The sequence below is a fragment of the Rhineura floridana genome, chromosome 15 (assembly GCF_030035675.1).
Source record: "Rhineura floridana isolate rRhiFlo1 chromosome 15, rRhiFlo1.hap2, whole genome shotgun sequence".
NCBI classification, from domain to species: Eukaryota; Metazoa; Chordata; class Lepidosauria; order Squamata; family Rhineuridae; genus Rhineura; species Rhineura floridana.
This window is the reverse complement of record NC_084494.1, coordinates 26,370,309-26,389,928: the sequence shown is the minus strand read 5'-3', so window position 1 is coordinate 26,389,928 and position 19,620 is coordinate 26,370,309. Positions and strand designations below refer to the sequence as shown.

General features: G+C 41.9%; 1 protein-coding gene across 1 annotated transcript; it reads left to right on the top strand.

Annotated features, from left to right (window-relative positions):
- The first annotated feature begins 2,061 nt into the window (after positions 1-2,061).
- Positions 2,062-13,920, top strand: LOC133370894 (sulfotransferase 2A1-like). The gene is made up of 7 exons (XM_061597782.1): positions 2,062-2,212; positions 3,379-3,516; positions 5,754-5,962; positions 7,934-8,060; positions 8,747-8,841; positions 9,468-9,648; positions 13,448-13,920. The coding sequence occupies exons 1-7, from the start codon at positions 2,077-2,079 to the stop codon at positions 13,555-13,557; spliced, it is 996 nt and encodes a 331-aa protein (XP_061453766.1). The 5' UTR covers positions 2,062-2,076; the 3' UTR covers positions 13,558-13,920.
- The last annotated feature ends 5,700 nt before the right edge of the window (positions 13,921-19,620 follow it).

Sequence of the window (19,620 nt, the reverse complement as noted above, 5' to 3'; positions counted from 1 at the left end):
ACTGGCCCCAGACATGCCGGGGCCCTTGGGTACAAGCCTGCCCTGGCGCTCCCCTTCCGTGATTCATGGCTGGATCGCTGGTGTGGATCGCACGCCCCGCCATTCCCTTGCTTAACCTACCTTTCTCAGCTGTTCTGAGATTGCACACACAGCACTGCCCTTAACAAAGATGGCAGCCAAAGTTTCCCTAAGGGGCTGAAGCCTCTGGCATCATCTTGGCTGATGGCAGGGATGCGCGCGCTCAGCACGCATGCGTGCCATTAGCCAAGATGGCAGCAAAGGCTTCAGCCCGTTAGGGAAACCTCAGCCGCCATCCTTGTTAAGGGCAGCACTGCATGCACAACCGCAGAGCGAGGTAGATTAAGCAAGGGAACGGTGGAGCCCCAAAGCTCTCACTGTGCGATCCGCGGCAGCGATCCTGCTGTGAATCACGGAAGGGGAGCAGAGGGGCCCTCGGCCAGTGCCCCACCTGGCTGCCCTTCGGAACTGGTCCTGGCGGAGAGAGACAGTTATGGCTCCATTTGCCTCCAAGGCTCGCCCTGCCCAGCTCAGGTTTCTCCTTGTATTAAAAATAAGTAAAACAATCTTTTAAAAAGTGAATTTAATGATGAGTGACAAAAACTCATTCAACAGCTCATAGATTTTGGAAGGCAGCATTGAAAGCTGCAGTTCTTGCCAAGCCCACTTTTACGCGTTAGACTCACAATTAGGGATGGAAAGATCTGTCTGTTTCGGTTCTCTCAGTTTCTCATTTTCCCAATGTTAAATTTCTGCATTTCTGCAGCAGTCTGTGAATTTTTAAAATAAAGAATCCTTATGAAAATTCTCCACTTTAGTGCAATTTTCTCCCGATGAACACATTTTTGTGGGCAGTTTTTACAAAGGTACACATTTTGCCACCCTTTTCTCATCATTTCATGCCTTTTGCATGTTATTTTCACTCATGTATTCCTTTTTATGCACACTTTCCCCTAATATATGCATTTGTGTAAATGTTGTTTAGTTGGCGAACTGCATCCCAAAATTCTAATAAATGCATTTGAAGGATGGTTGTGTTTTGGTTCTCATATTGTGCCAGACATTGTGAATTTGATAAATACTTCTTGAAATGCAAACTGAATCAAAATTCCCACCCATCCCTACTCACAATAACTAAAGGAGGATTGTGCTGAGTGGTCACTCGAACATTGCTGAGGGCCTCTTGGCGGACCACTTCATGATTTTGCTGCCTGTTGTAGCAACCGTAATGCATTGCACTAGGTCCTGTATGATTTTGAATTGTGTTGTTATTGCTTCTTTAAAATGCAATATATGAAATAAAAGAAGAAATAAAAAGACAACAAAACATTCAGCTTCAAGGCTTCAGCCATTCTTCATCTAGCCTGTTCACTGCATCGTATACCCAATCTGATTTACCTGGAAGTAAGCCCCATTAAGCTTAAAGAATTACTTCTGAGCAGATGTGTATACAGTGAATTTTTAATGAGTGCCTGGGCTTTAGCGTAAATCTTTGCATTTGCTGGGGGGGGTCATACCTGAGCATAATATCTTCTACAGAGTCCCTGTCCCAAGATGCATCCTGCCTGCTCTGGAGAAAAGAAGGTGCAAGACACAAGGCAGGAAAGAAATCTGGAAACAGCAGCTCTTTAGGACCAAGGGGAATTCCACTATTGGCTGGTGTCCAAACTCACCAAGCACAGCTCATTGTTTGAAAAACAGGAAACTAAAGACTGGGTGACAGATTTCTGTCCTTTTCTTACTCTTGGGAGAGGGAATGAAGAGCTTACTTAAAAAAAAATAGCTCAGAGTTGGTGGTAGTGTCCCCTAGGCACTGTGGGTGCTTGGCCAGTGCCCCACCTGGCCACCAGCTGCAGCCAGCAATGCCTCCAGGCTTCTCTTTCTCTGGACTCTCCATGGGCTACACACTCTCTTCCGCCACAGTTGCTCTCCCCTGGACCCACACTTCAGTGGCTCTGCTGTGCACCCTGAGCACTTTTGCTTGCCTGGAACGTGTCCCTGAACTCTGATAATGCCTCTTGTTTGCCTGGATAGAGAAGGGAGTGTATGTTTGTGTAAATGTGCCTGGATGAGGGCCAGCACACCGAGACTGAACCCTGGTTAGGCAGAGACCCTGTGGCTGAGCGATTCACAGGTCCAGGCATTGGACAGTTCACCGCTTCTGGAAGTGGTTGCACTCCCTCTGAAGGAGCAGGTACGTAATTTGGGGATGCTCTTAGATCCATCTTTGTCACTGGAGGCTCAGATAATGCCTGTGGTGAGAAGTATCTACTGTCAGCTTTGACTGGTAGACCAGCTACGCTCCTTTCTGGTCAGGGATAACTTGGCCACTGTGATTCATGTGTTGGTAACTCCATGACTGGACTACTGTAATGTGCTCTATGTGGGGCTTCTCTTGGGATTGGTCTGGAAGCTGCAGCTGGTGCTGAATACTGTGGCCAGGTTGTTAAGAGGAACATCTGAACAAGCACCTGTTACAACTGTGCTGAGGGAACTGCATAGGCTTCCAATGAGCTGCCGGTCCATGTTCAAGGTCTTCATGTTAACGTATAAAGCCCTGAACAACTTGGGACCTGTAAGATCATCTTGGGAAAATTTTACTCCTGGCACCGCACCCTGCAGAAAACAGTCATTTTCTGCTGTTCTCCCTGTACTGTGGAATGCCCATCCCTCTGCCATTTGTGAAGCAGCAACAAGCCTCAGTTACTGCAGATGCCTTGGGAAAGAGACTCCTCTTTTTGACCCATAAGGTCAGACCTGCTTTTGTCTTTATGAATCCCCTGAATTCCTGTTCTTATCTATGTTATACTGGTTTACTGGTTCTCTGTTTTACTTTGTTTTAATGATGTTCTTTACTGATTGGATGTTGAATGCTGCTTAGAGCTTTTAAAAATACTAAGCAGTTTATAGATGTACTAAATAAGTAAGTAAAATCTACTGTACAAAGGTAAAATGTATATGCATTGCTTTTCCCAACTCTGCCTCTGGCCCTGGTCATCGGTGGCATGTGAGCAGAAGGGAATGTGGCCCTTCGCATGAAAAAGATTGCCCACTCCTGTTCTGATTGATAGCGGAGCTACTAGGCATACAACAGTATTTCATAGTTGTGGTCCTAGCGCATGATCTGAAGTCTCATGAGACCACCACCTTACTGGAGCTAAGCAGGGTTGGGTCTACCTGGGAGCGATGTGCACACTGCCTTGGGTTCCACAACAAAGAAAGGTGAGATACACATGTAATAACATAAAATCCCCACATTGCTCCAGAGAGTGGGAGTGAAGGAGGCAGCAAAATGTCTCAGACTGGTCTGCACTCTCTCTTTTTCATGTGCATATATCCTGTGTATTTACTGTTTTTCAGTGTCATCAATGACTTATTTTGCGTACAAGGGGATTTCTTTTCCTGTAGTTGACTACTCACTGGAAACACTCAGCTATGTGGAAAATGAATTCCAGCTGTTGGATGACGATATAGCGAATGTTGTTTACCCCAAGTCAGGTGAGTGGCGCATTTAGGTAATTTTAGACTCTGGACTTAATGGTCTTAAAGAGCCCCCTCTTTAGATAGTGATATTGATCACTCACTGTAAATATGTAGCACACAAAGAAATTTTGTTATTGTTGATTATCTGTATTTTATTGCATTTACTGTATTTATTGTATTTTATTGAATTTAATATGTACGTCGCCTAGAGTGGCTTCGGCCAGATAGGCGACCTAAAAATTAAATTTACATTTACATTAAACAACAAGATAGCTAATGTCTCTTCTACCCTTTTTTATGCTTTACAGCTGCTACATTTTTGACATATTATGACAAAAGAAGTTTGGAAACTCGAATCAAGGAAAAATACTTTGTGTATGTTCAGAGTGTCACATTCTAAGCTTACATAACTTATAATGAGTGTAGGCTGTCTGTATAGTGCCACACTCCACCACTAGAAGGCAGCCCACAAAAGAATCTAAACCCTTGATTCAAAAGACTAGATCCCCAAATTGCTGGCCCATATCAGCAGTTTGGGGATCTAGTCTTTTGAATTTCCTCTGAATATGGATGCTCTATTAGGTCACGAGGAATTAATGGTTTATGATTGTCACAGACCAACAAAACTAGGTACATTAAACAGTAAAAACGAAATACGTACAGTAGGGCCCCACTCATATGGCAGGTTAGGTTCCAGATCCCCGCCAAAAAGCGAAAACTGCCAAAAAGCAAAAACCGCCAAATAGTGGATCAGCTGTAGCACGGGGGTCTGGAACCTAACTTGCTGATCGTGCCAGAGGAGGAGAAAATTAACTGTAGCGCAGGGAGTTCCAGCTGTTTGGCAACGCTTGGCCCCCTGAAGCTCCCTGTGCTACAGCTGATCGCCCTGCTGGTGCAGTATAAGAAGAGCCGAAAAGCGGGGCCCTGTTGTAATAGCTTACCACAACAAGTCTGCCAACTGAGGATACCTTAACACTCAAGGCATAACTGATCTATATGAAATGATCAGGGATATGTACTGTTGATTAAGAGAAAGCTGACTAAGAAAAAGGGTCCAACTAGTCCTAAATCCTTTGAAAATATATCAGAAACAACCAGATAGTCCATCCCAGATAGGACAGTATTTTGATAATTGGCCATGGTTTATTTTATGCTGACCAGTATTCCATGCCCTGAGCTTTTGCTTCTACAGACAACTTTAATCAATTGCTCCCTCTCAGAACTTCATCTCCCATTTTCTCCCCCCCCCCACACACACAATTACAAAGCTGTCTGAATTCCTCATGGACTTTAGCCGAACTCTCAAACCTACATTTTGCAATGAAATATATATATAAACTCATGTGCAAACGCAATGAACTGAACTTAAGATTGGAAAAACAGGAAACTGAGAAAACTGAAACTGACAGATCCAACCACCTGTAGTGGACATTAGCCATGAGTGAATCCGTTAAGTTTCAGTTACTCTGAGAGCCTTATTTTTCCTATCTTAACTTCACTTCTCCACATTTCCAAGCGAGTTTGCAGTTTTTTTTAAAAAAATATCCTCATAAATTCATTAGCATTTTAATGTACATTTCTTCTCAGATATAGAAATATGTATATATCTGTATACAATTTTGCTGCATACACACAATTTCCTCTAATATTTTTACTTTTTATGGTACATAGATATTTTTGTATACATTAGTGAGATGGAAAACTGCATCACAAAATTCAAAGAAGACCGAGTTTCAAAGGATGGCTCACAGTTAGGTCAGCCCACCTTTAAATGTAAAGTAAATCAAGTTTCTCTCCCATCCCTGGTGGACACAGGATGATCTGAGAACAACCCAAGATAAGCTGATAAGAGGGTGTGCGTGAATGCCATGGAGAGCTTTGCTCATGTCAACAGGAACGCTATAACCATCTCTGAATGCTGAAGATGTATAGACAAATAAGAGCCTCTATCTGGTATAGTTTAGTCACCTTGCTAATATCCACCCTTGCTCCCATCCATCAAAGGAATATACTTATTTTGACTTTGCCATGTTGAAATGATTTTGGAATCCTGCCCTTGTAGCAGAGTGTTGAGTAGCTAGCTATGAAAAGAAATCCATTCCCATTTTTATGGTTCTCTGATTGATTTTGCAAGGGACAGACACTTTCTAGTGGGCAGTGGAAGGGCAGATGGAACAAGATAAGCGAAATGTGTGCATTGCAGAGCAAAGAGGGGTGGAGAAGAAGACTGTGACTGGTGGACTTCCTCTTAGGTACCAATTGGATGCAGGAGATCTTGGGCTTAATCTGGCATGATGGGAACCCCTCGTGGGTTCAGAGTTTACCAGTGTGGGAACGGTCACCCTGGATTGAGACGGATGAGGGCCTGAAAACAGCCTTGAAATATCCGTCACCCAGGCTCCTGGCTAGTCACCTGCCATCCCACGTTTTCCCCAAGTCCTTCCTCCACTCCAAGGCCAAGGTAAGAAATGATCCATTCACAGATCAAGCCTGCATTTGGCTACATTTCTTTCCGCAACACAGATATGGAGGAATACTGGACACAGGTCATCTACAGGAAGCTGCCACATTGTGTACTAAAGCATGGAGAGGACTATAGGGAGCCTCTTTAAGAGTTGTTTTGATTTTAGAAGAAGACGAGTTAGTCATAGTCCACCAGGGTTTATTCTAAGCTTTTTTCCCGACTGTACAAGCAGCCAGCACACTGCCCAACCCCAGTTTGTGCTATAATCTACTATTAGGAGGGTTTTTTGTGACAGTCTTCACCAGTACGGATACCTGCACCTCTTTTTTTGCTACCTATGCCAGCCATTTTGTGCTGGCACCCCCAATACTTTTATCAAGGCAGGGGTGCTGGCATCTCATTTTGTTACCAAAATAAAACTGACTAGTAGGATAAGATGATGAAGATTTGCAAGGAACCAGTACTTATCTTCATTTTCTATTTATTTTTATCTTTTATCTTTTCTCATTTATTTCTTTTTTAGAAACTATCTGGCTCCCTGTTAAATCAGCTGCACAAAAACTTATTTTGCACTGCACAATTTCTTGGGACACTGCACTGCATACAATGTGTCTAGCTGCATGTTAGAATAAACCTTGTAGTCCCCTCATGTGCATTATCTGAGGATGAGGCTTGGGACCCTGCAGGAAACCCAAGCATATTTGAACCCCAGTCAGTCAGATACCTCTCCTGGAGATCCAGGTGACCACATATGCCACACAAAGGATCCAGGCTCTTCCCCTTCACCCTCACCTCCAGCTCTCTCGAGCTAAGATGAAGGTGGGGCCAGCAGGGGATACGGAATCAGTTATTTGAGGACAGCACTTAAATGGAGAGGAGATTCTATATCTTCATCTCACCTAGTCATGATTATGAGAATATATATTCAGGGAAGGCAAATTACAAACAAACTTTCCAGAGCTTGGAAAAGTTACTTTTTTGAACCACAACTCCCATCAGCCCAATCCAGTGGCAATGCTGGCTGGGGCTGATGGGAGTTGTAGTTCAAAAAAGTAACTTTTCCAAGCTCTGCGTAGAGTGTTTTCCTGTCTTTCAGTTCAGAGTTTCTCTGGCATTAAAGTACATGTTGCTGTAATTGCATAGCTAGCCGGTAACTATATCAGGTTTTTTAAAAAGCTAATATGAGGGCCATATATTCACAGATGATTTGAATCAGGCAGCAAAGGTACTTCCAAGAGATACTTCAAGACTGCATCCACCTTATAACACACGGTTATGGCTAGATATATAATGGTGCAATTGCACCGGTCCATGCTTGCAAGAGGGCGCAAACATGGAGCTTTCATTTTTTTTCACAAAAAGAAAAGAATCCGTACTAGAAGGAAAATTATAAAACAAAATGTGTAGGCACCTCCTGTGTGATTTCTGTGAGGTAAGCCAAGCTGCACGCACCGTTCAGGGTTTTTAGCCAGTGGGTGAAGTAAGAACTGTGATTATTGAGTGAGTTATTTGGACTGAAGGCTATAGGAATCCCTGTGGTCCTAAAGAGCTGCTGTTAAGTAAATGGATCCAGTTGAAGCCTTATAAGGTTGTAGTGTCTGTCTAATCTGAGGTGAGATAAAAACCTACTATGCAACAAAATGTGGGTATCTTGCTGAGAGATACGTAAAAGCTAACATCCAGCCTGACATGGAAATGGAGGGCAAGGAAATATTCTCGACCCTTAAATTAGGGCCAACCCAAGACATTCTGCTGCTTGAGCAAATGCAGCCTCCCCAGGTGAAGGAAGCTATTTTGGCATCAGGGCACAAAATCCCACAAGTGCCTCTTGCACTCTCTGGCAATAAAAAATGCAATAAATTAAATAATAAACCATCTGATGCCATTTCATGACTGCCTTATTCTGCCTAATGTTAGGGCTAGTCCTGTTGCCCTCCTCCCTACATGTGGTCTCTGCGTGTCTTCCAGGTCATCTATACCCTGAGAAACCCTAAAGATGTGCTGGTCTCATTCTACCACTTCTCCAAGGTCTGTAAAGGATTCAAGGACCCTGGGACTATGGAAGAGTCAATGGAGGAGTTCCTGAGTGGGAATGGTACGGCAAATCAGCCACTCTCCTGTGTTCTGGCCCCAGCCTCTGTCTATGCACATCAATACTCTTTTCATAGCTTCCCTACAGTCCTTGCCAAGAAGTATAATTCCTAGTGGGATACAGGAGGAAGGGGGAAAATGGGGAAAGGTCTCACATTAGCTACACTCATTTATTTTTGTGGAAAAATATTAAATGTCCTGAACAGGTGAGTGCTACTGTTTGGAATATGTGGGGAGGGGCTATGCTGAGTCCTCAGCTGCAGTGTTGAGGGCAATATATTAGACATCCTTACTGGTGGCAGTGAAAAAAGTTCTAAAGAGAGAATGTGTAGAGCTGCTGTTGCCTACAAACCTCCACATTTCCCTGTGTGGATAGTGTAATTACATAGATCAGTCACTAGGTGGCACTGGACCTTGTTGTATCTGAACTGAAGTTTCTTGCGAGAGTTCCACTTTATCCTGGTGTGAAAGGCCAGATGATGTGGGGAAGGAATATGGTGAAGCCTCATCTCCAGTGTAATGGGTGATATTTAGACATCCTCACTTGTGCCAGAGAGAAAGTATAGAATTGCTATTTCTTCCAACACCCCCAATCTCCCCTGTGTGGATAATGTCATTATATAGATCAGTCACTAGATGACACTGATGTGCTCTCTGTGTCTTCCATGGCATTCCACTGTGTTCTTCCAGTGCCTTATGGTTCCTGGTTTGACCATGTGAAAGGCTGGATGGAGATGAAGGACAGACCCAATGTCTTCTTCAACACGTATGAAGAATTACAGCAGGTATAGATCCAACCTAGACTGTGTTCAGACAACCACAGTTATGCCCACTTATAAGGTTGCCCCTTGTTTAAAAACAAAACAAAAAAAATTCTGTTCAAATTGCCCAGGTCCCTCTGAGCTGATGTTAGAGTTCCTTGCTATCCCCACAAGCGAAGATTAAAAATGAAAAACAAAATGGTTAAGGTCCCCATATGGTTTCAGAGTATCTTTCCTTAGATGCACATAATACTGGGTGTTTCCTGTCATTTTTTATTTATGTATTTAATATATTGATCAAGTACATTTAAGTCCCTCCATGTTTGTAATTTGCTATTCTGCACCTAGTTCCAAGTCTCCTGCTGTCCTGGATGTTCCCTGTCATTTTTTATTTATATATTTAATATATTGATCAAGTACATTTAAGTCCCTCCATGTTTGTAATTTGCTATTCTGCACCTAGTTCCAAGTCTCCTGTTGTCCTGGATGTTCCCTGGGCACTGTGCTGGCTTAGAGACAGCTTTGCAGTAATCTTGCCAAATGCACCCTGTACACTGGCAGCGAACCGTGTGCTTCTGTCTCAAAGGGCAGATCTGCACACAGAATGGTATGTGTGAGGCTGCACTGTCATTTGCTTTTGCCTCCTGCAGGACCTGCGTGGGAGTGTGGAGAGGATCTGTTGCTTCCTTGGCAAAGAGCTCAACAGCCAACAAATCGACTCTGTGGTGGACAATGCCTCCTTCCAGAAGATGAAGGACAACAAGATGTCCAACTTTTCCTTAGTCTCAGAGAGGCATATTGACCATAAGAAAGGAAAGCTCATGAGGAAAGGTAATAATTTAGGTGGGAGAGTCAATAAGTAAAGGTCATGTGTGGAGAGCCTTTTTTTTCTATGGAGGGCCATTGACCCATGGGAAAAATAAATGAGCAGCACAATCAAGGTGGGTGGGGCCAGAGCTAAATGTGGGTGGAGCATAGGGACAAAGAAGAAATGCAGTTCTGGTTGCATTTTAATGAGAAACATCCTAATGTGCACTTCATGAACTAATATGTGAACGGAAACACCATTATCCTTCAAAATGTACAGTTCTCTGAATTTTGCGATGAAGTTCTCCAACAAAACTGTATAAAAATACATATATTAGGGGGGGGAAATTCACAAGAATGTATATGCTTGTGAAAATAAGATATCAAACACGTTATATTAGGGACACTTTCTTGCAATATTAGTCAAAACCACTCACAAAAATGTGTATAGTGGGAGGAAATTGTATTAAAATGTTATCAAATTGTTAGGAGGATTTAAAAATATTACAGATTGCTGCAGAAACATGGAGAGCTGAATTTAGCACCTCATCTGCACTATGCATTGAAAGCAGTATCATACCATTTGAAACAGTCATGGCTTCCCCCAAAGAATTCTGGAAACCAGTCATAATTGGTGGCTCCATGTCAGTGGGAGAGTGGACTCCATGCCGAGTCTTAGTCTGAACTTTCAAGGAGCTGTCCAAGGTGCCACACCTATTGTGGGAATATATTTCAGCACCAGGGAGAGTTCCTTGAAAGTTGAGACTAAAACCTGGAGCGGACTCCATTCCCCACTGACATGGAGACACCAGCCACCACTGCTGGGAACTGTAAATTGTTGAGGGTGCTGAGAATTGTTCACAGACTCCTGTTCACCTTACTACAATTCCCAGAGCAGTTTAACAATCAATCCCTCTTCCCATGGAAATCTAGGAATAGCTGCAATGCATTAGGAAAGGCGGCTGGATGAGACAGCCAACAGGTTCTAGGCCATCAACCTGAAAGAATGACTGCTGCTGTGGTACAGATAGGAGAAGGAACTCTTGTTACCTTTACAATGTACAATGAATTTAATTTTGCAAGAGGGGAAGATACCGGATAGTTGGAAAAATGCTATTATAACATTAATACCGAAAGAGGAGCAGGAGCTAACTAAAACAAAAAATTATCGGCCAATATCTTTATTGAATAATGACTATAAAATTTTTACAATGATTTTGGCAGAAAGAATGAAAATAATATTGCAACAATTTATTCAGGAAGATCAAGCGGGGTTTTTACCTAAAAGACAACTACGTGATAACGTCAGGAATGTTTTGAATGTGTTGGAATATCTAGAACAACGAAATGACATACAAGCAGCTTTGATTTTCTTGGATGCTGAGAAAGCATTTGATAATTTGAATTGGAAATTTATGTTTAAGGTTCTAGAGCAAATGGATTTTGGAGATAATTTTATAAAATGGATCAGATCGATTTATACATCACAGAAGGCACAGCTAATTGTCAATGGGGATTTAACGGACTCATGTGAAATACAAAAGGGTACAAGACAGGGATGTCCACTGTCCCCTCTTTTATTTATTTTGGTTCTAGAAGTGCTGCTTAGAGACATAAGGCAAGACAAAAGGATTTCGGGAATAAAGATAAAAAAAGAGGAATATAAACTGAGAGCATTTGCTGACGACTTGATAATTGTATTAGAAAATCCCTTGGAAGGAATTAAAGTATTGATGGATAAACTAAAAGAATTTGGACCATTAGCAGGATTTAAGATCAACAACCAAAAAACAAAGATGTTGGTGAAAAATTTATCTTTAAGGGATCAAAAAGAGTTAATAGAGAAGACAGATTTTAAAATAGAAGAAAAGGTGAAATATTTAGGTATTATTATGACAAATAAAAATTCAAAGTTGTTTCATAATAATTATGAAAAATTATGGACAGAGATTAAGAAAGATTTGTTAAAATGGGATAAATTACAGTTGTCATTAATGGGTAGAATATCTGTAATAAAAATGAATGTATTGCCGAGAATGATGTTTCTATTTCAAACAATACCTGTAATATCCTCTGATTTTCCTTTTAAACAATGGCAAAAAGATATTTCTAAATTTGTTTGGCAGGGGAAAAAACCAAGAGTTAAATTAAAATTATTACAAGATGCCAAAGAAAGAGGAGGACTGGGATTACCAAATTTGAGACTTTATTTTGCTGCTTGTTGCTTAGTCTGGATAAATGAATGGATTGTATTGAGGAACAAAAGATTATTGGATTTGGAGGGTCACAACCTGAAGTGGGGATGGCATGGATATCTATGGTATGATAAAGTAAAAGTTAATGTGGATTTTAATAATCATTTTATAAGACGTCCTTTGTTGAAAATATGGAATAAATACAAAACAAGGTTTTTTTCGAAAATACCACTATGTGTTTCAAGTCAAGAAGCATTTTATAGAAGAGAAATGGATGGAAAAGAGAAATGGTTAACTTACCAAGAACTATTAGAAAATGTGCATGGAGAATATATAATGAAAGAGAGAGAACAACTAATAAAGGAAGGATATAGTTCTCAATGGTTTGCCTATTTACAATTGTTAGAAAGATACAAAATGGATAAGAAAATGTATGGGTTTGAAATAAATAAATCTGATTTTGAAATAGGTTTGTGTACAAATGATGAATGTATAATTGCAAAAATGTATAAATTTTTATTGAAAATGGACATGGAAGAAGAACAAGTAAAAGAGTGTATGGTCAAGTGGGCAAAAAAATTTGGTTATAATATACAAATGGATCAATGGGAAAATATGTGGAAAAAAGGTTTGAAATTTACATTATGCTATAATCTTAAAGAAAATTTTTATAAAATGATGTATCGTTGGTACATGACTCCAGAAAAGTTGTCAAAAATGTATAGTAATGTTTCTAATGTATGTTGGAAATGTAAACAACAAGAAGGATCTTTTTATCATATGTGGTGGTCGTGTAAACAGGCAAAATTATTTTGGGCACAGATAGGTAGGATGATGCAAAAAATCTTAAAGATGAATATTCAGTCAAAGCCAGAATTTTTTTTATTGGATTTTATGGATAAACAAAAGGAAAAGAAATATGGAAGAATAATATTATATATGATTACGGCAGCAAGATTATTATATGCACAAAAGTGGAAAATGGAATCAATACCAACAACGGAAGAATGGCTATTGAAATTAATGGACTTAGTAGAGATGGACAAATTGACATGCCTTCTCAGAGAAAAAATGACAGATATATTTCTTAAGGAATGGAAGCCTCTTTTGGACTTTTTGTTGAAAGAAAAAAATGAAATGATGATAATGGGATTTGACGATTAATTAAGATAGACTATGGAAAAAAGTGAATTTCGTATGTTTTAGGGGACAGGTTTGATATATATTATATACTTATAGCTGATCTGTGACAAATCGGAAGTCAAGTTTTTCTTTTTATTTTTGTTGTATTGTTTTTGTTGTTTAATTTTGTTGTTTGTTTTATGAAAATTTGAATAATAAAAATTATTACAAAAAAAAAAAGGAAAGGCAGCTGGATGAGACAGCCAACCAGTTCTAGGCCATCAACCTGAAAGAATGACTGCTGCTGTGGTACAGATAGGAGTGGCTGGGGAGGGGTGCAGCAAAAACAGTTTGGGGACTGCTCTTGCCCCCCAACAGCAGCCCCCTGACTTGGCCTTACTCTGCCCAATGGGAGGGATGACGCTGAGGAAGAGAGGTCTTAATTTCCATAGACGTAATTTCAGTTGAACTTCTTTGTGGTTATGATTACTCTTGCGTTGTTTCAGGAATCTCTGGGGATTGGAAGAACCACCTGACCGTGGCACAGAGTGAACGCTTTGACCGGGTTTATCAGGAGAAAATGCAGGGTGCGAAGATTCCCTTTCCATGGGACTGACAAGAACCAGATTGTTCCACCTGATGTTCTTCATCCTCGCACTCTTATGTCTCATATAGTTCATGTTCCTTCTGATTAATCACCAGGCATTTTTACTGGGGAATTTTTCGTTCCTCAGATATGGGAAGTAATGGCACAACCTGTACAGCAGAGGGCAGTGGATGTTAAAAATATGCCCAGTGCTGCATGGGTACATGATATTTGGAATTCTAGCGTAGCTCCAGGGTTACCCTTGCTTGTCTCAAAATAAACATTGGGATGTATTCAACTATTTTTTAAATTAAGGAACCTAAGTTAGTCTGTTAACTTCAGTTGGTCTACTCTGAGTAAGACTAGCATTAAACACTACGTTTCTTTGTAAAACGGCCTTCTTTTTTCATTATTCTTGCAGAGCTTCTACTCTCACTGCTTCTGAATGTGCTGTTAGCTCACAGAGAAGAAGGCCCTTTCGGCATCATATATTTAAAGCAGTATTATAGCACTTTAATCCATTGTGGCTTCCCCCAAAACATCCAAAGTGCGCAGAGAGTTGTTAGGAGATCGCTTTTCACCTCACAAAGGTGCAATTCCTGGAGTTCCCTGGGAAGAGGGATTGATTGTCAAACCGCTGTGCCTCCCCCATCCCTTAAGGTTTCTCCTTTAGAAAAAAAAAATGAGATTTTTCAAAACAACATGCAAACAGACACAAGTAATGTTGACACTATCTTATGAATAGAAAACACACATTCTGGTTACATTCTCAAGTGTGTGATAACAATGACCGTACTGGAAGATATGCCCTCTCCATAGACCTGTATGGGAGGGTGGGGGACCTGTCATCGAAGATGTTTTGTGTACATAGCTCATAAATGGAAACCAAGTCTTATCAACCTTAGTATGGACATCTTCATGGCCATCACTTGCCCTAACCAGCTAATCTGGCAGCGCAGCGGGCAAAGAAATTCCCTGCAAATAGAGCCATGAAGATGCCCCCAACTTGTGCTATAATTCCATCTTGTGCTATAATAACCTGCTTCTTTGGGCATTGCTGTATATCGGTTGAATGAGCAAAATCTCCTCAGGGTCTCTGGGCAGATATCCTGGAATACTTCTGTTCAGGTTTCACTACATTTCAATTGTCTGAAGTTTCTCAGTGCCTTGAAAATGGCATCTTTCATACTAAGGAACTCAAAACAAATGACTATCTCTGGGCTGATCAGTCAGGCAGCCTCTTGGACCCATGACCCTATGTATCTTTTCTATATTGGTAGCACATAATGATACTTGCAGATTCAGCTCTTTAAACCAGGTGATCAGCAAAGAGATCATGTCTCCTCCCCTCCCACTCCGGGATCCCTTGAACTCTGAAATTTTGCCTGCTATCATGGTCTGACTCTTCTTGTTTAAGCTGTACTTCAGTAACTGCTACTTTGAGGAGTTCTAGTTTGGCCTGCATGCCTTGCCCTAATGTTAAAGCCTCATTCACCACAATAGCCATTTCAGTGATATTATTTGTAACTTCTTCTAGTTTAGCTTTGAGAGGCTGGAGGGCTAAAGACCAGTGTGCTGCTAATACATTTCTCACTTTAGAGATGAGGCCATCAGTTTCAGTGTCTCCCTCATTGACATTTGTCAGTTTCACACCCTTTTTATTTTTTGTGCTGCCCTGTGCCATTTTTTCTGGGCTGATAAGATCTGACAGCTCCAGGCTGCCGCTGCTGATTTCCTCAGTATTGTGCAGTTGAGGGTACTTCATTGGAGTCCCTCTCCATCCTTGGTGCATATCTGTTGCGATGGTTTAGAAATGGCTTTGGAATGCCTAAATCCAGTGGCATCACTAGGGTTGGTGTCACTCAGTGCAGTAACTCATGATGTCACTCCCCATGTGTTACACAAAAGGGTTCGTTTTTCACTTGGTGGAAAGACCTATAACACCAAATGGGAGACCAGATCAGATCCAACATCTTTATTCAGGACCACAAGCTTTTGCAAAAGAAGACTGACCCTCGACTCACGCCTGAAGGTGCAAGTCTGCCGCATGATTACACAGTCATAGATTATATAGGCTCTTGAGCCCTCCTCTCCTCCCTCCTCCCATCTCTAGTACATTTCCAGTCTCTCCATTGCCTTACATTGGGCCACCGCCCTTTGGCTATGTGCCAATGCATACGTGTCTCTGCTCTTTGCATTTGTTTTCTTCCACCCAGCACTGCCCTTCAAACTCCAACTGCCTACGTGCCCTGTGGCTTATATATCCTGTCTTCATACATCCTGCGCGGGGGCAAGAGTCTACTGCAAGCTGTAGAAGCAATTCTTTCTTCTCCATTTCCTTGTTACTTATGCTAAAAGCAAGCCTTGCTCTTTGGGCCAACAGCAAGCTTTAACCATTAGGCCTAACATATATATTTTTGCTATTTCCAGTACTGGTTCCATCACACATGGACCTCCTCCCGTACCAGACCATACAGAATCCTTAGTAATGTTTTTTGTACTAATGTTACCCGTAAATCATAATTCCCGTATATCACTGAATAGTAGTGACATAAACAACTAGCAAAATTAAAATTACACCTTTAAATTACAATATCATACGCACAGCCTAAATGTATTTACATTTACATAGTTTCATGTGGTTAAAGTGAAAATTCGGTAAGAAAACAATAGAATTTGAAGTAAAAACGTTTAAGAACTACATCAAAATTGATAATATCGCAAGATTGGAAAGCCTTGACTGTCTCATGGTAGATCGCAAATAGTTCTTTATATGTTCTTTATAAGTTTCAGCTTTGAAAAGCTCCTCCCACATGAAGTTGGAAAGACTCACAGGGTTGTTGGAAAGACTCCACACGCACACACACACACACACACACACACACACACACACACACACGTAAAAATACAGCCCACATAATAGTTTATTGTCAAACCAGTTGGTCATTGCAGTACTGCCTAATTGTTTTAAAAATAGGATTGGAGAAGAAGGGAAAGATTTACAACACAAACACAATTCTTTGTTATGTTTACTCAGAAGTCCCATTAATTTACAACACAATCCTAACCATGTCTACTCAAAAGTAAGTCCTAATTAATTCAATGGGGTTTACTCCAGGTACATGGGATCAGCATTCCTTTACTCCCAGAAAAGCAAGTATTGGATTAAAGCTTTCATATTGGAAAAGTTTTCAAAGCACAGCCCTCTCCAACAGCCCAGGGTCTGACTGCTACACACACACACAAAAAAGCTTTAACCCATATTCTTACTTACTCAAACTGAAGACCTCAAAACCACCATTTTGACGTTGTAATGAAGCCTAAGCACTGCCTGGGTCAACAGATCACAAGCCTGGCTCCCCTTATTGGCTACAATCCTGAAAGGGTGGGATTAGAGACCAGAGCTTGGAAAAATTATTTTTTGGAACGATAACTCCCATCAGCCCAATCCAGTGGCCATGCTGGCTGGGGCTGATGGGAGCTGTAGTTTAAAAAAGTAACTTTTCCAAGCTCTGGCTAAAAGCTGCTATACAAATCGGTTAAAAAACAGATTAAAAGGTTGCGGGGGGCCCTGACGTTTTGGTGTATATCTAGGGAACCAGATGACCTAGAAACTTAGTGTTTTTTTTTAATTGAAGCTGAGAGTCTGGAGATTAAGGTAAGTTAGCTGGGGACCCAAAGGGGACCCCCACAAAACCAGAAACTCCAGCCAAAAATCAGACACCTGGTAACCCTACTCCTGGGAAGCCACTCAGGCACACAGCCCAAGAGCAGGCAGGGGATTCAAACCTCCCGCCTAAAATTCACAGCTGATGAGCAGGCAGGCCAGGCAGGATGGGGGAAAAAACACTCTTGGAGATTCCCTAGGCAGTGTTTCCTAGGCACTGTGGGTACTTGGCCAGTGCCCCACCTGGCCACCAGCTGCAGCCAGCCATGCCTCCAGGCTTCTGTTTCTCTGGACTCTCCACAGGCTACACACTCTCTTCTGCCACAGCCCCTCTCCTCTGGACCCACACTTCACTGGCTCTGCTGTGCACCCTGAGTACTTTTGCCTGCCTGGAACATGTCCCTGAACTCTGATAATGCCTTTTGTTTGCCTGGATAGAGAAGGGTGTGTATGTTTGTGTAAATGTGCCTGGATGAGGGCCAGCACACCGAGACTGAGTGCTGGTAAGGCAGAGACCGTGTGACTGAGTGATTCCTAGGTCCAGGTGCTGGACAGTTCACCGCTTCTGGAAGTGGTTGCACTCCTTCTGAAGGAGCAGGTACGTAATTTGGGGATGCTCTTAGATCCATCTTTGTTACTGGAGGCTCGGATAACACCTTTGGTGAGAAGCTTAGATTGGTCAGGCCAGCTACACCCTTTTCTGGTCAGGGATAGCTTGGCCACTGTGATTCATGTGTTGGTAACTTCATGATTGGACTACTGTAATGTGCTCTATGTGGGGCTTCTCTTGGGAACATCTGAACATGCACCTATTACACCTGTGCTGAGGGAACTGCACAGGCTTCTGATGAGCTACCAGTCCATGTTCAAGATCTTTACGTTAACGTATAAAGCGTTGAACAATTTGGGAACCATAAGCTCACTTAGATCCTCTTGGGAAAACTTTTACTCCTGCCACTGCACCCTGCAGAAAACAACCATTTTCTGCTGTTCTCCCTGTACTGTGGAATGCCCGTCACTCTGCCGTTTGTGAAGCAGCAACAACCCTCAGTTACTGCAGACGCCTTGTGAAGAAGGCTCGTCTCTTTGACCCATAAGGTCAGACCTGCTTTTGTTTGTATGAATCCCCTGAATTCCTGTACTTGTCCCCCCCCCCCCGGTTTACTGGTTCTCTGTTGCATTTTGTTTTAATGATGTTGTTTACTGTTTTGATGTATGCTTCTTCGAGATTTTAAAAATACTAAGCAGTTTATAGATGTTCTAAATAAATAAGTAAAATCTACTGTACAAAGGTATGCATTGCTTCCCCCAGTTCTGCCTCTCTTCCTGGTCATCGGTGGCATGTGAGCAGAAGGGAATGTGGCTCTTGGCATGAAAAAGATTGCCCATTCCTGTTCTGATGGATAAGAACATAAGAAGAGCCTGCTGGATCAGGCCAGTGGCCCATCTAGTCCAGCATCCTGTTCTCACAGTGGCCAACCAGGTGCCTGGGGGAAGCCCGCAAGCAGGACCCGAGTGCAAGAACACTCTCCCCTCCTGAGGCTTCCGGCAACTGGTGTTCAGAAGCATGCTGCCTCTGACTAGGGTGGCAGAGCACAGCCATCACGGCTAGTAGCCATTGATAGCCCCGTCCTCCATGAATTTGTCTAATCTTCTTTTAAAGCCATCCAAGCTGGTGGCCATTACTGCATCTTGTGGGAGCAAATTCCATAGTTTAACTATGCGCTGAGTAAAGAAGTACTTCCTTTTGTCTGTCCTGAATCTTCCAACATTCAGCTTCTTTGAATGTCCACGAGTTCTAGTATTATGAGAGAGGGAAAAGAACTTTTCTCTATCCACTTTCTCAATGCCATGCATAATTTTATACACTTCTATCATGTCTCCTCTGACCCGCCTTTTCTCTAAACTAAAAAGCCCCAAATGCTGCAACCTTTCCTCGTAAGGGAGTCGCTCCATCCCCTTGATCATTCTGGTTGCCCTCTTCTGAACCTTTTCCAACTCTATAATACCCTTTTTGAGATGAGGCGACCAGAACTGTACACAGTATTCCAAATGCGGCCGCACCATAGATTTATACAACAGCATTATGATATCGGCTGTTTTATTTAAAATACCTTTCCTAATTATCGCTAGCATGGAATTTGCCTTTTTCACAGCTGCTGCACACTGGGTCGACATTTTCATCGTGCTGTCCACTACAACCCCGAGGTCTCTCTCCTGGTCGGTCACTGTCAGTTCAGACTCCATGAGCGTATATGTGAAATTCAGGTTTTTTGCTCCAATATGCATAATTTTACACTTGTTTATATTGAATTGCATTTGCCATTTTTCCGCCCATTCACTCAGTTTGGAGAGGTCTTTTTGGAGCTCTTCGCAATCCCTTTTTGTTTTAACAACCCTGAACAATTTAGTGTCGTCAGCAAACT

What these genes read in the sequence shown, in the direction of transcription:
- LOC133370894 (XM_061597782.1), top strand. Translation starts at nt 2,077, where the DNA reads ATGTGCCTGGATGAGGGCCAGCACACCGAGACTGAACCCTGGTTAGGC. An exon ending in TCCTCCACTCCAAGGCCAAG is followed by an intron (nt 5,963 to 7,933) that starts GTAAGAAATGAT and finishes CGTGTCTTCCAG; the next exon opens with GTCATCTATACCCTGAGAAA. An exon ending in AGGAAAGCTCATGAGGAAAG is followed by an intron (nt 9,649 to 13,447) that starts GTAATAATTTAG and finishes GCGTTGTTTCAG; the next exon opens with GAATCTCTGGGGATTGGAAG.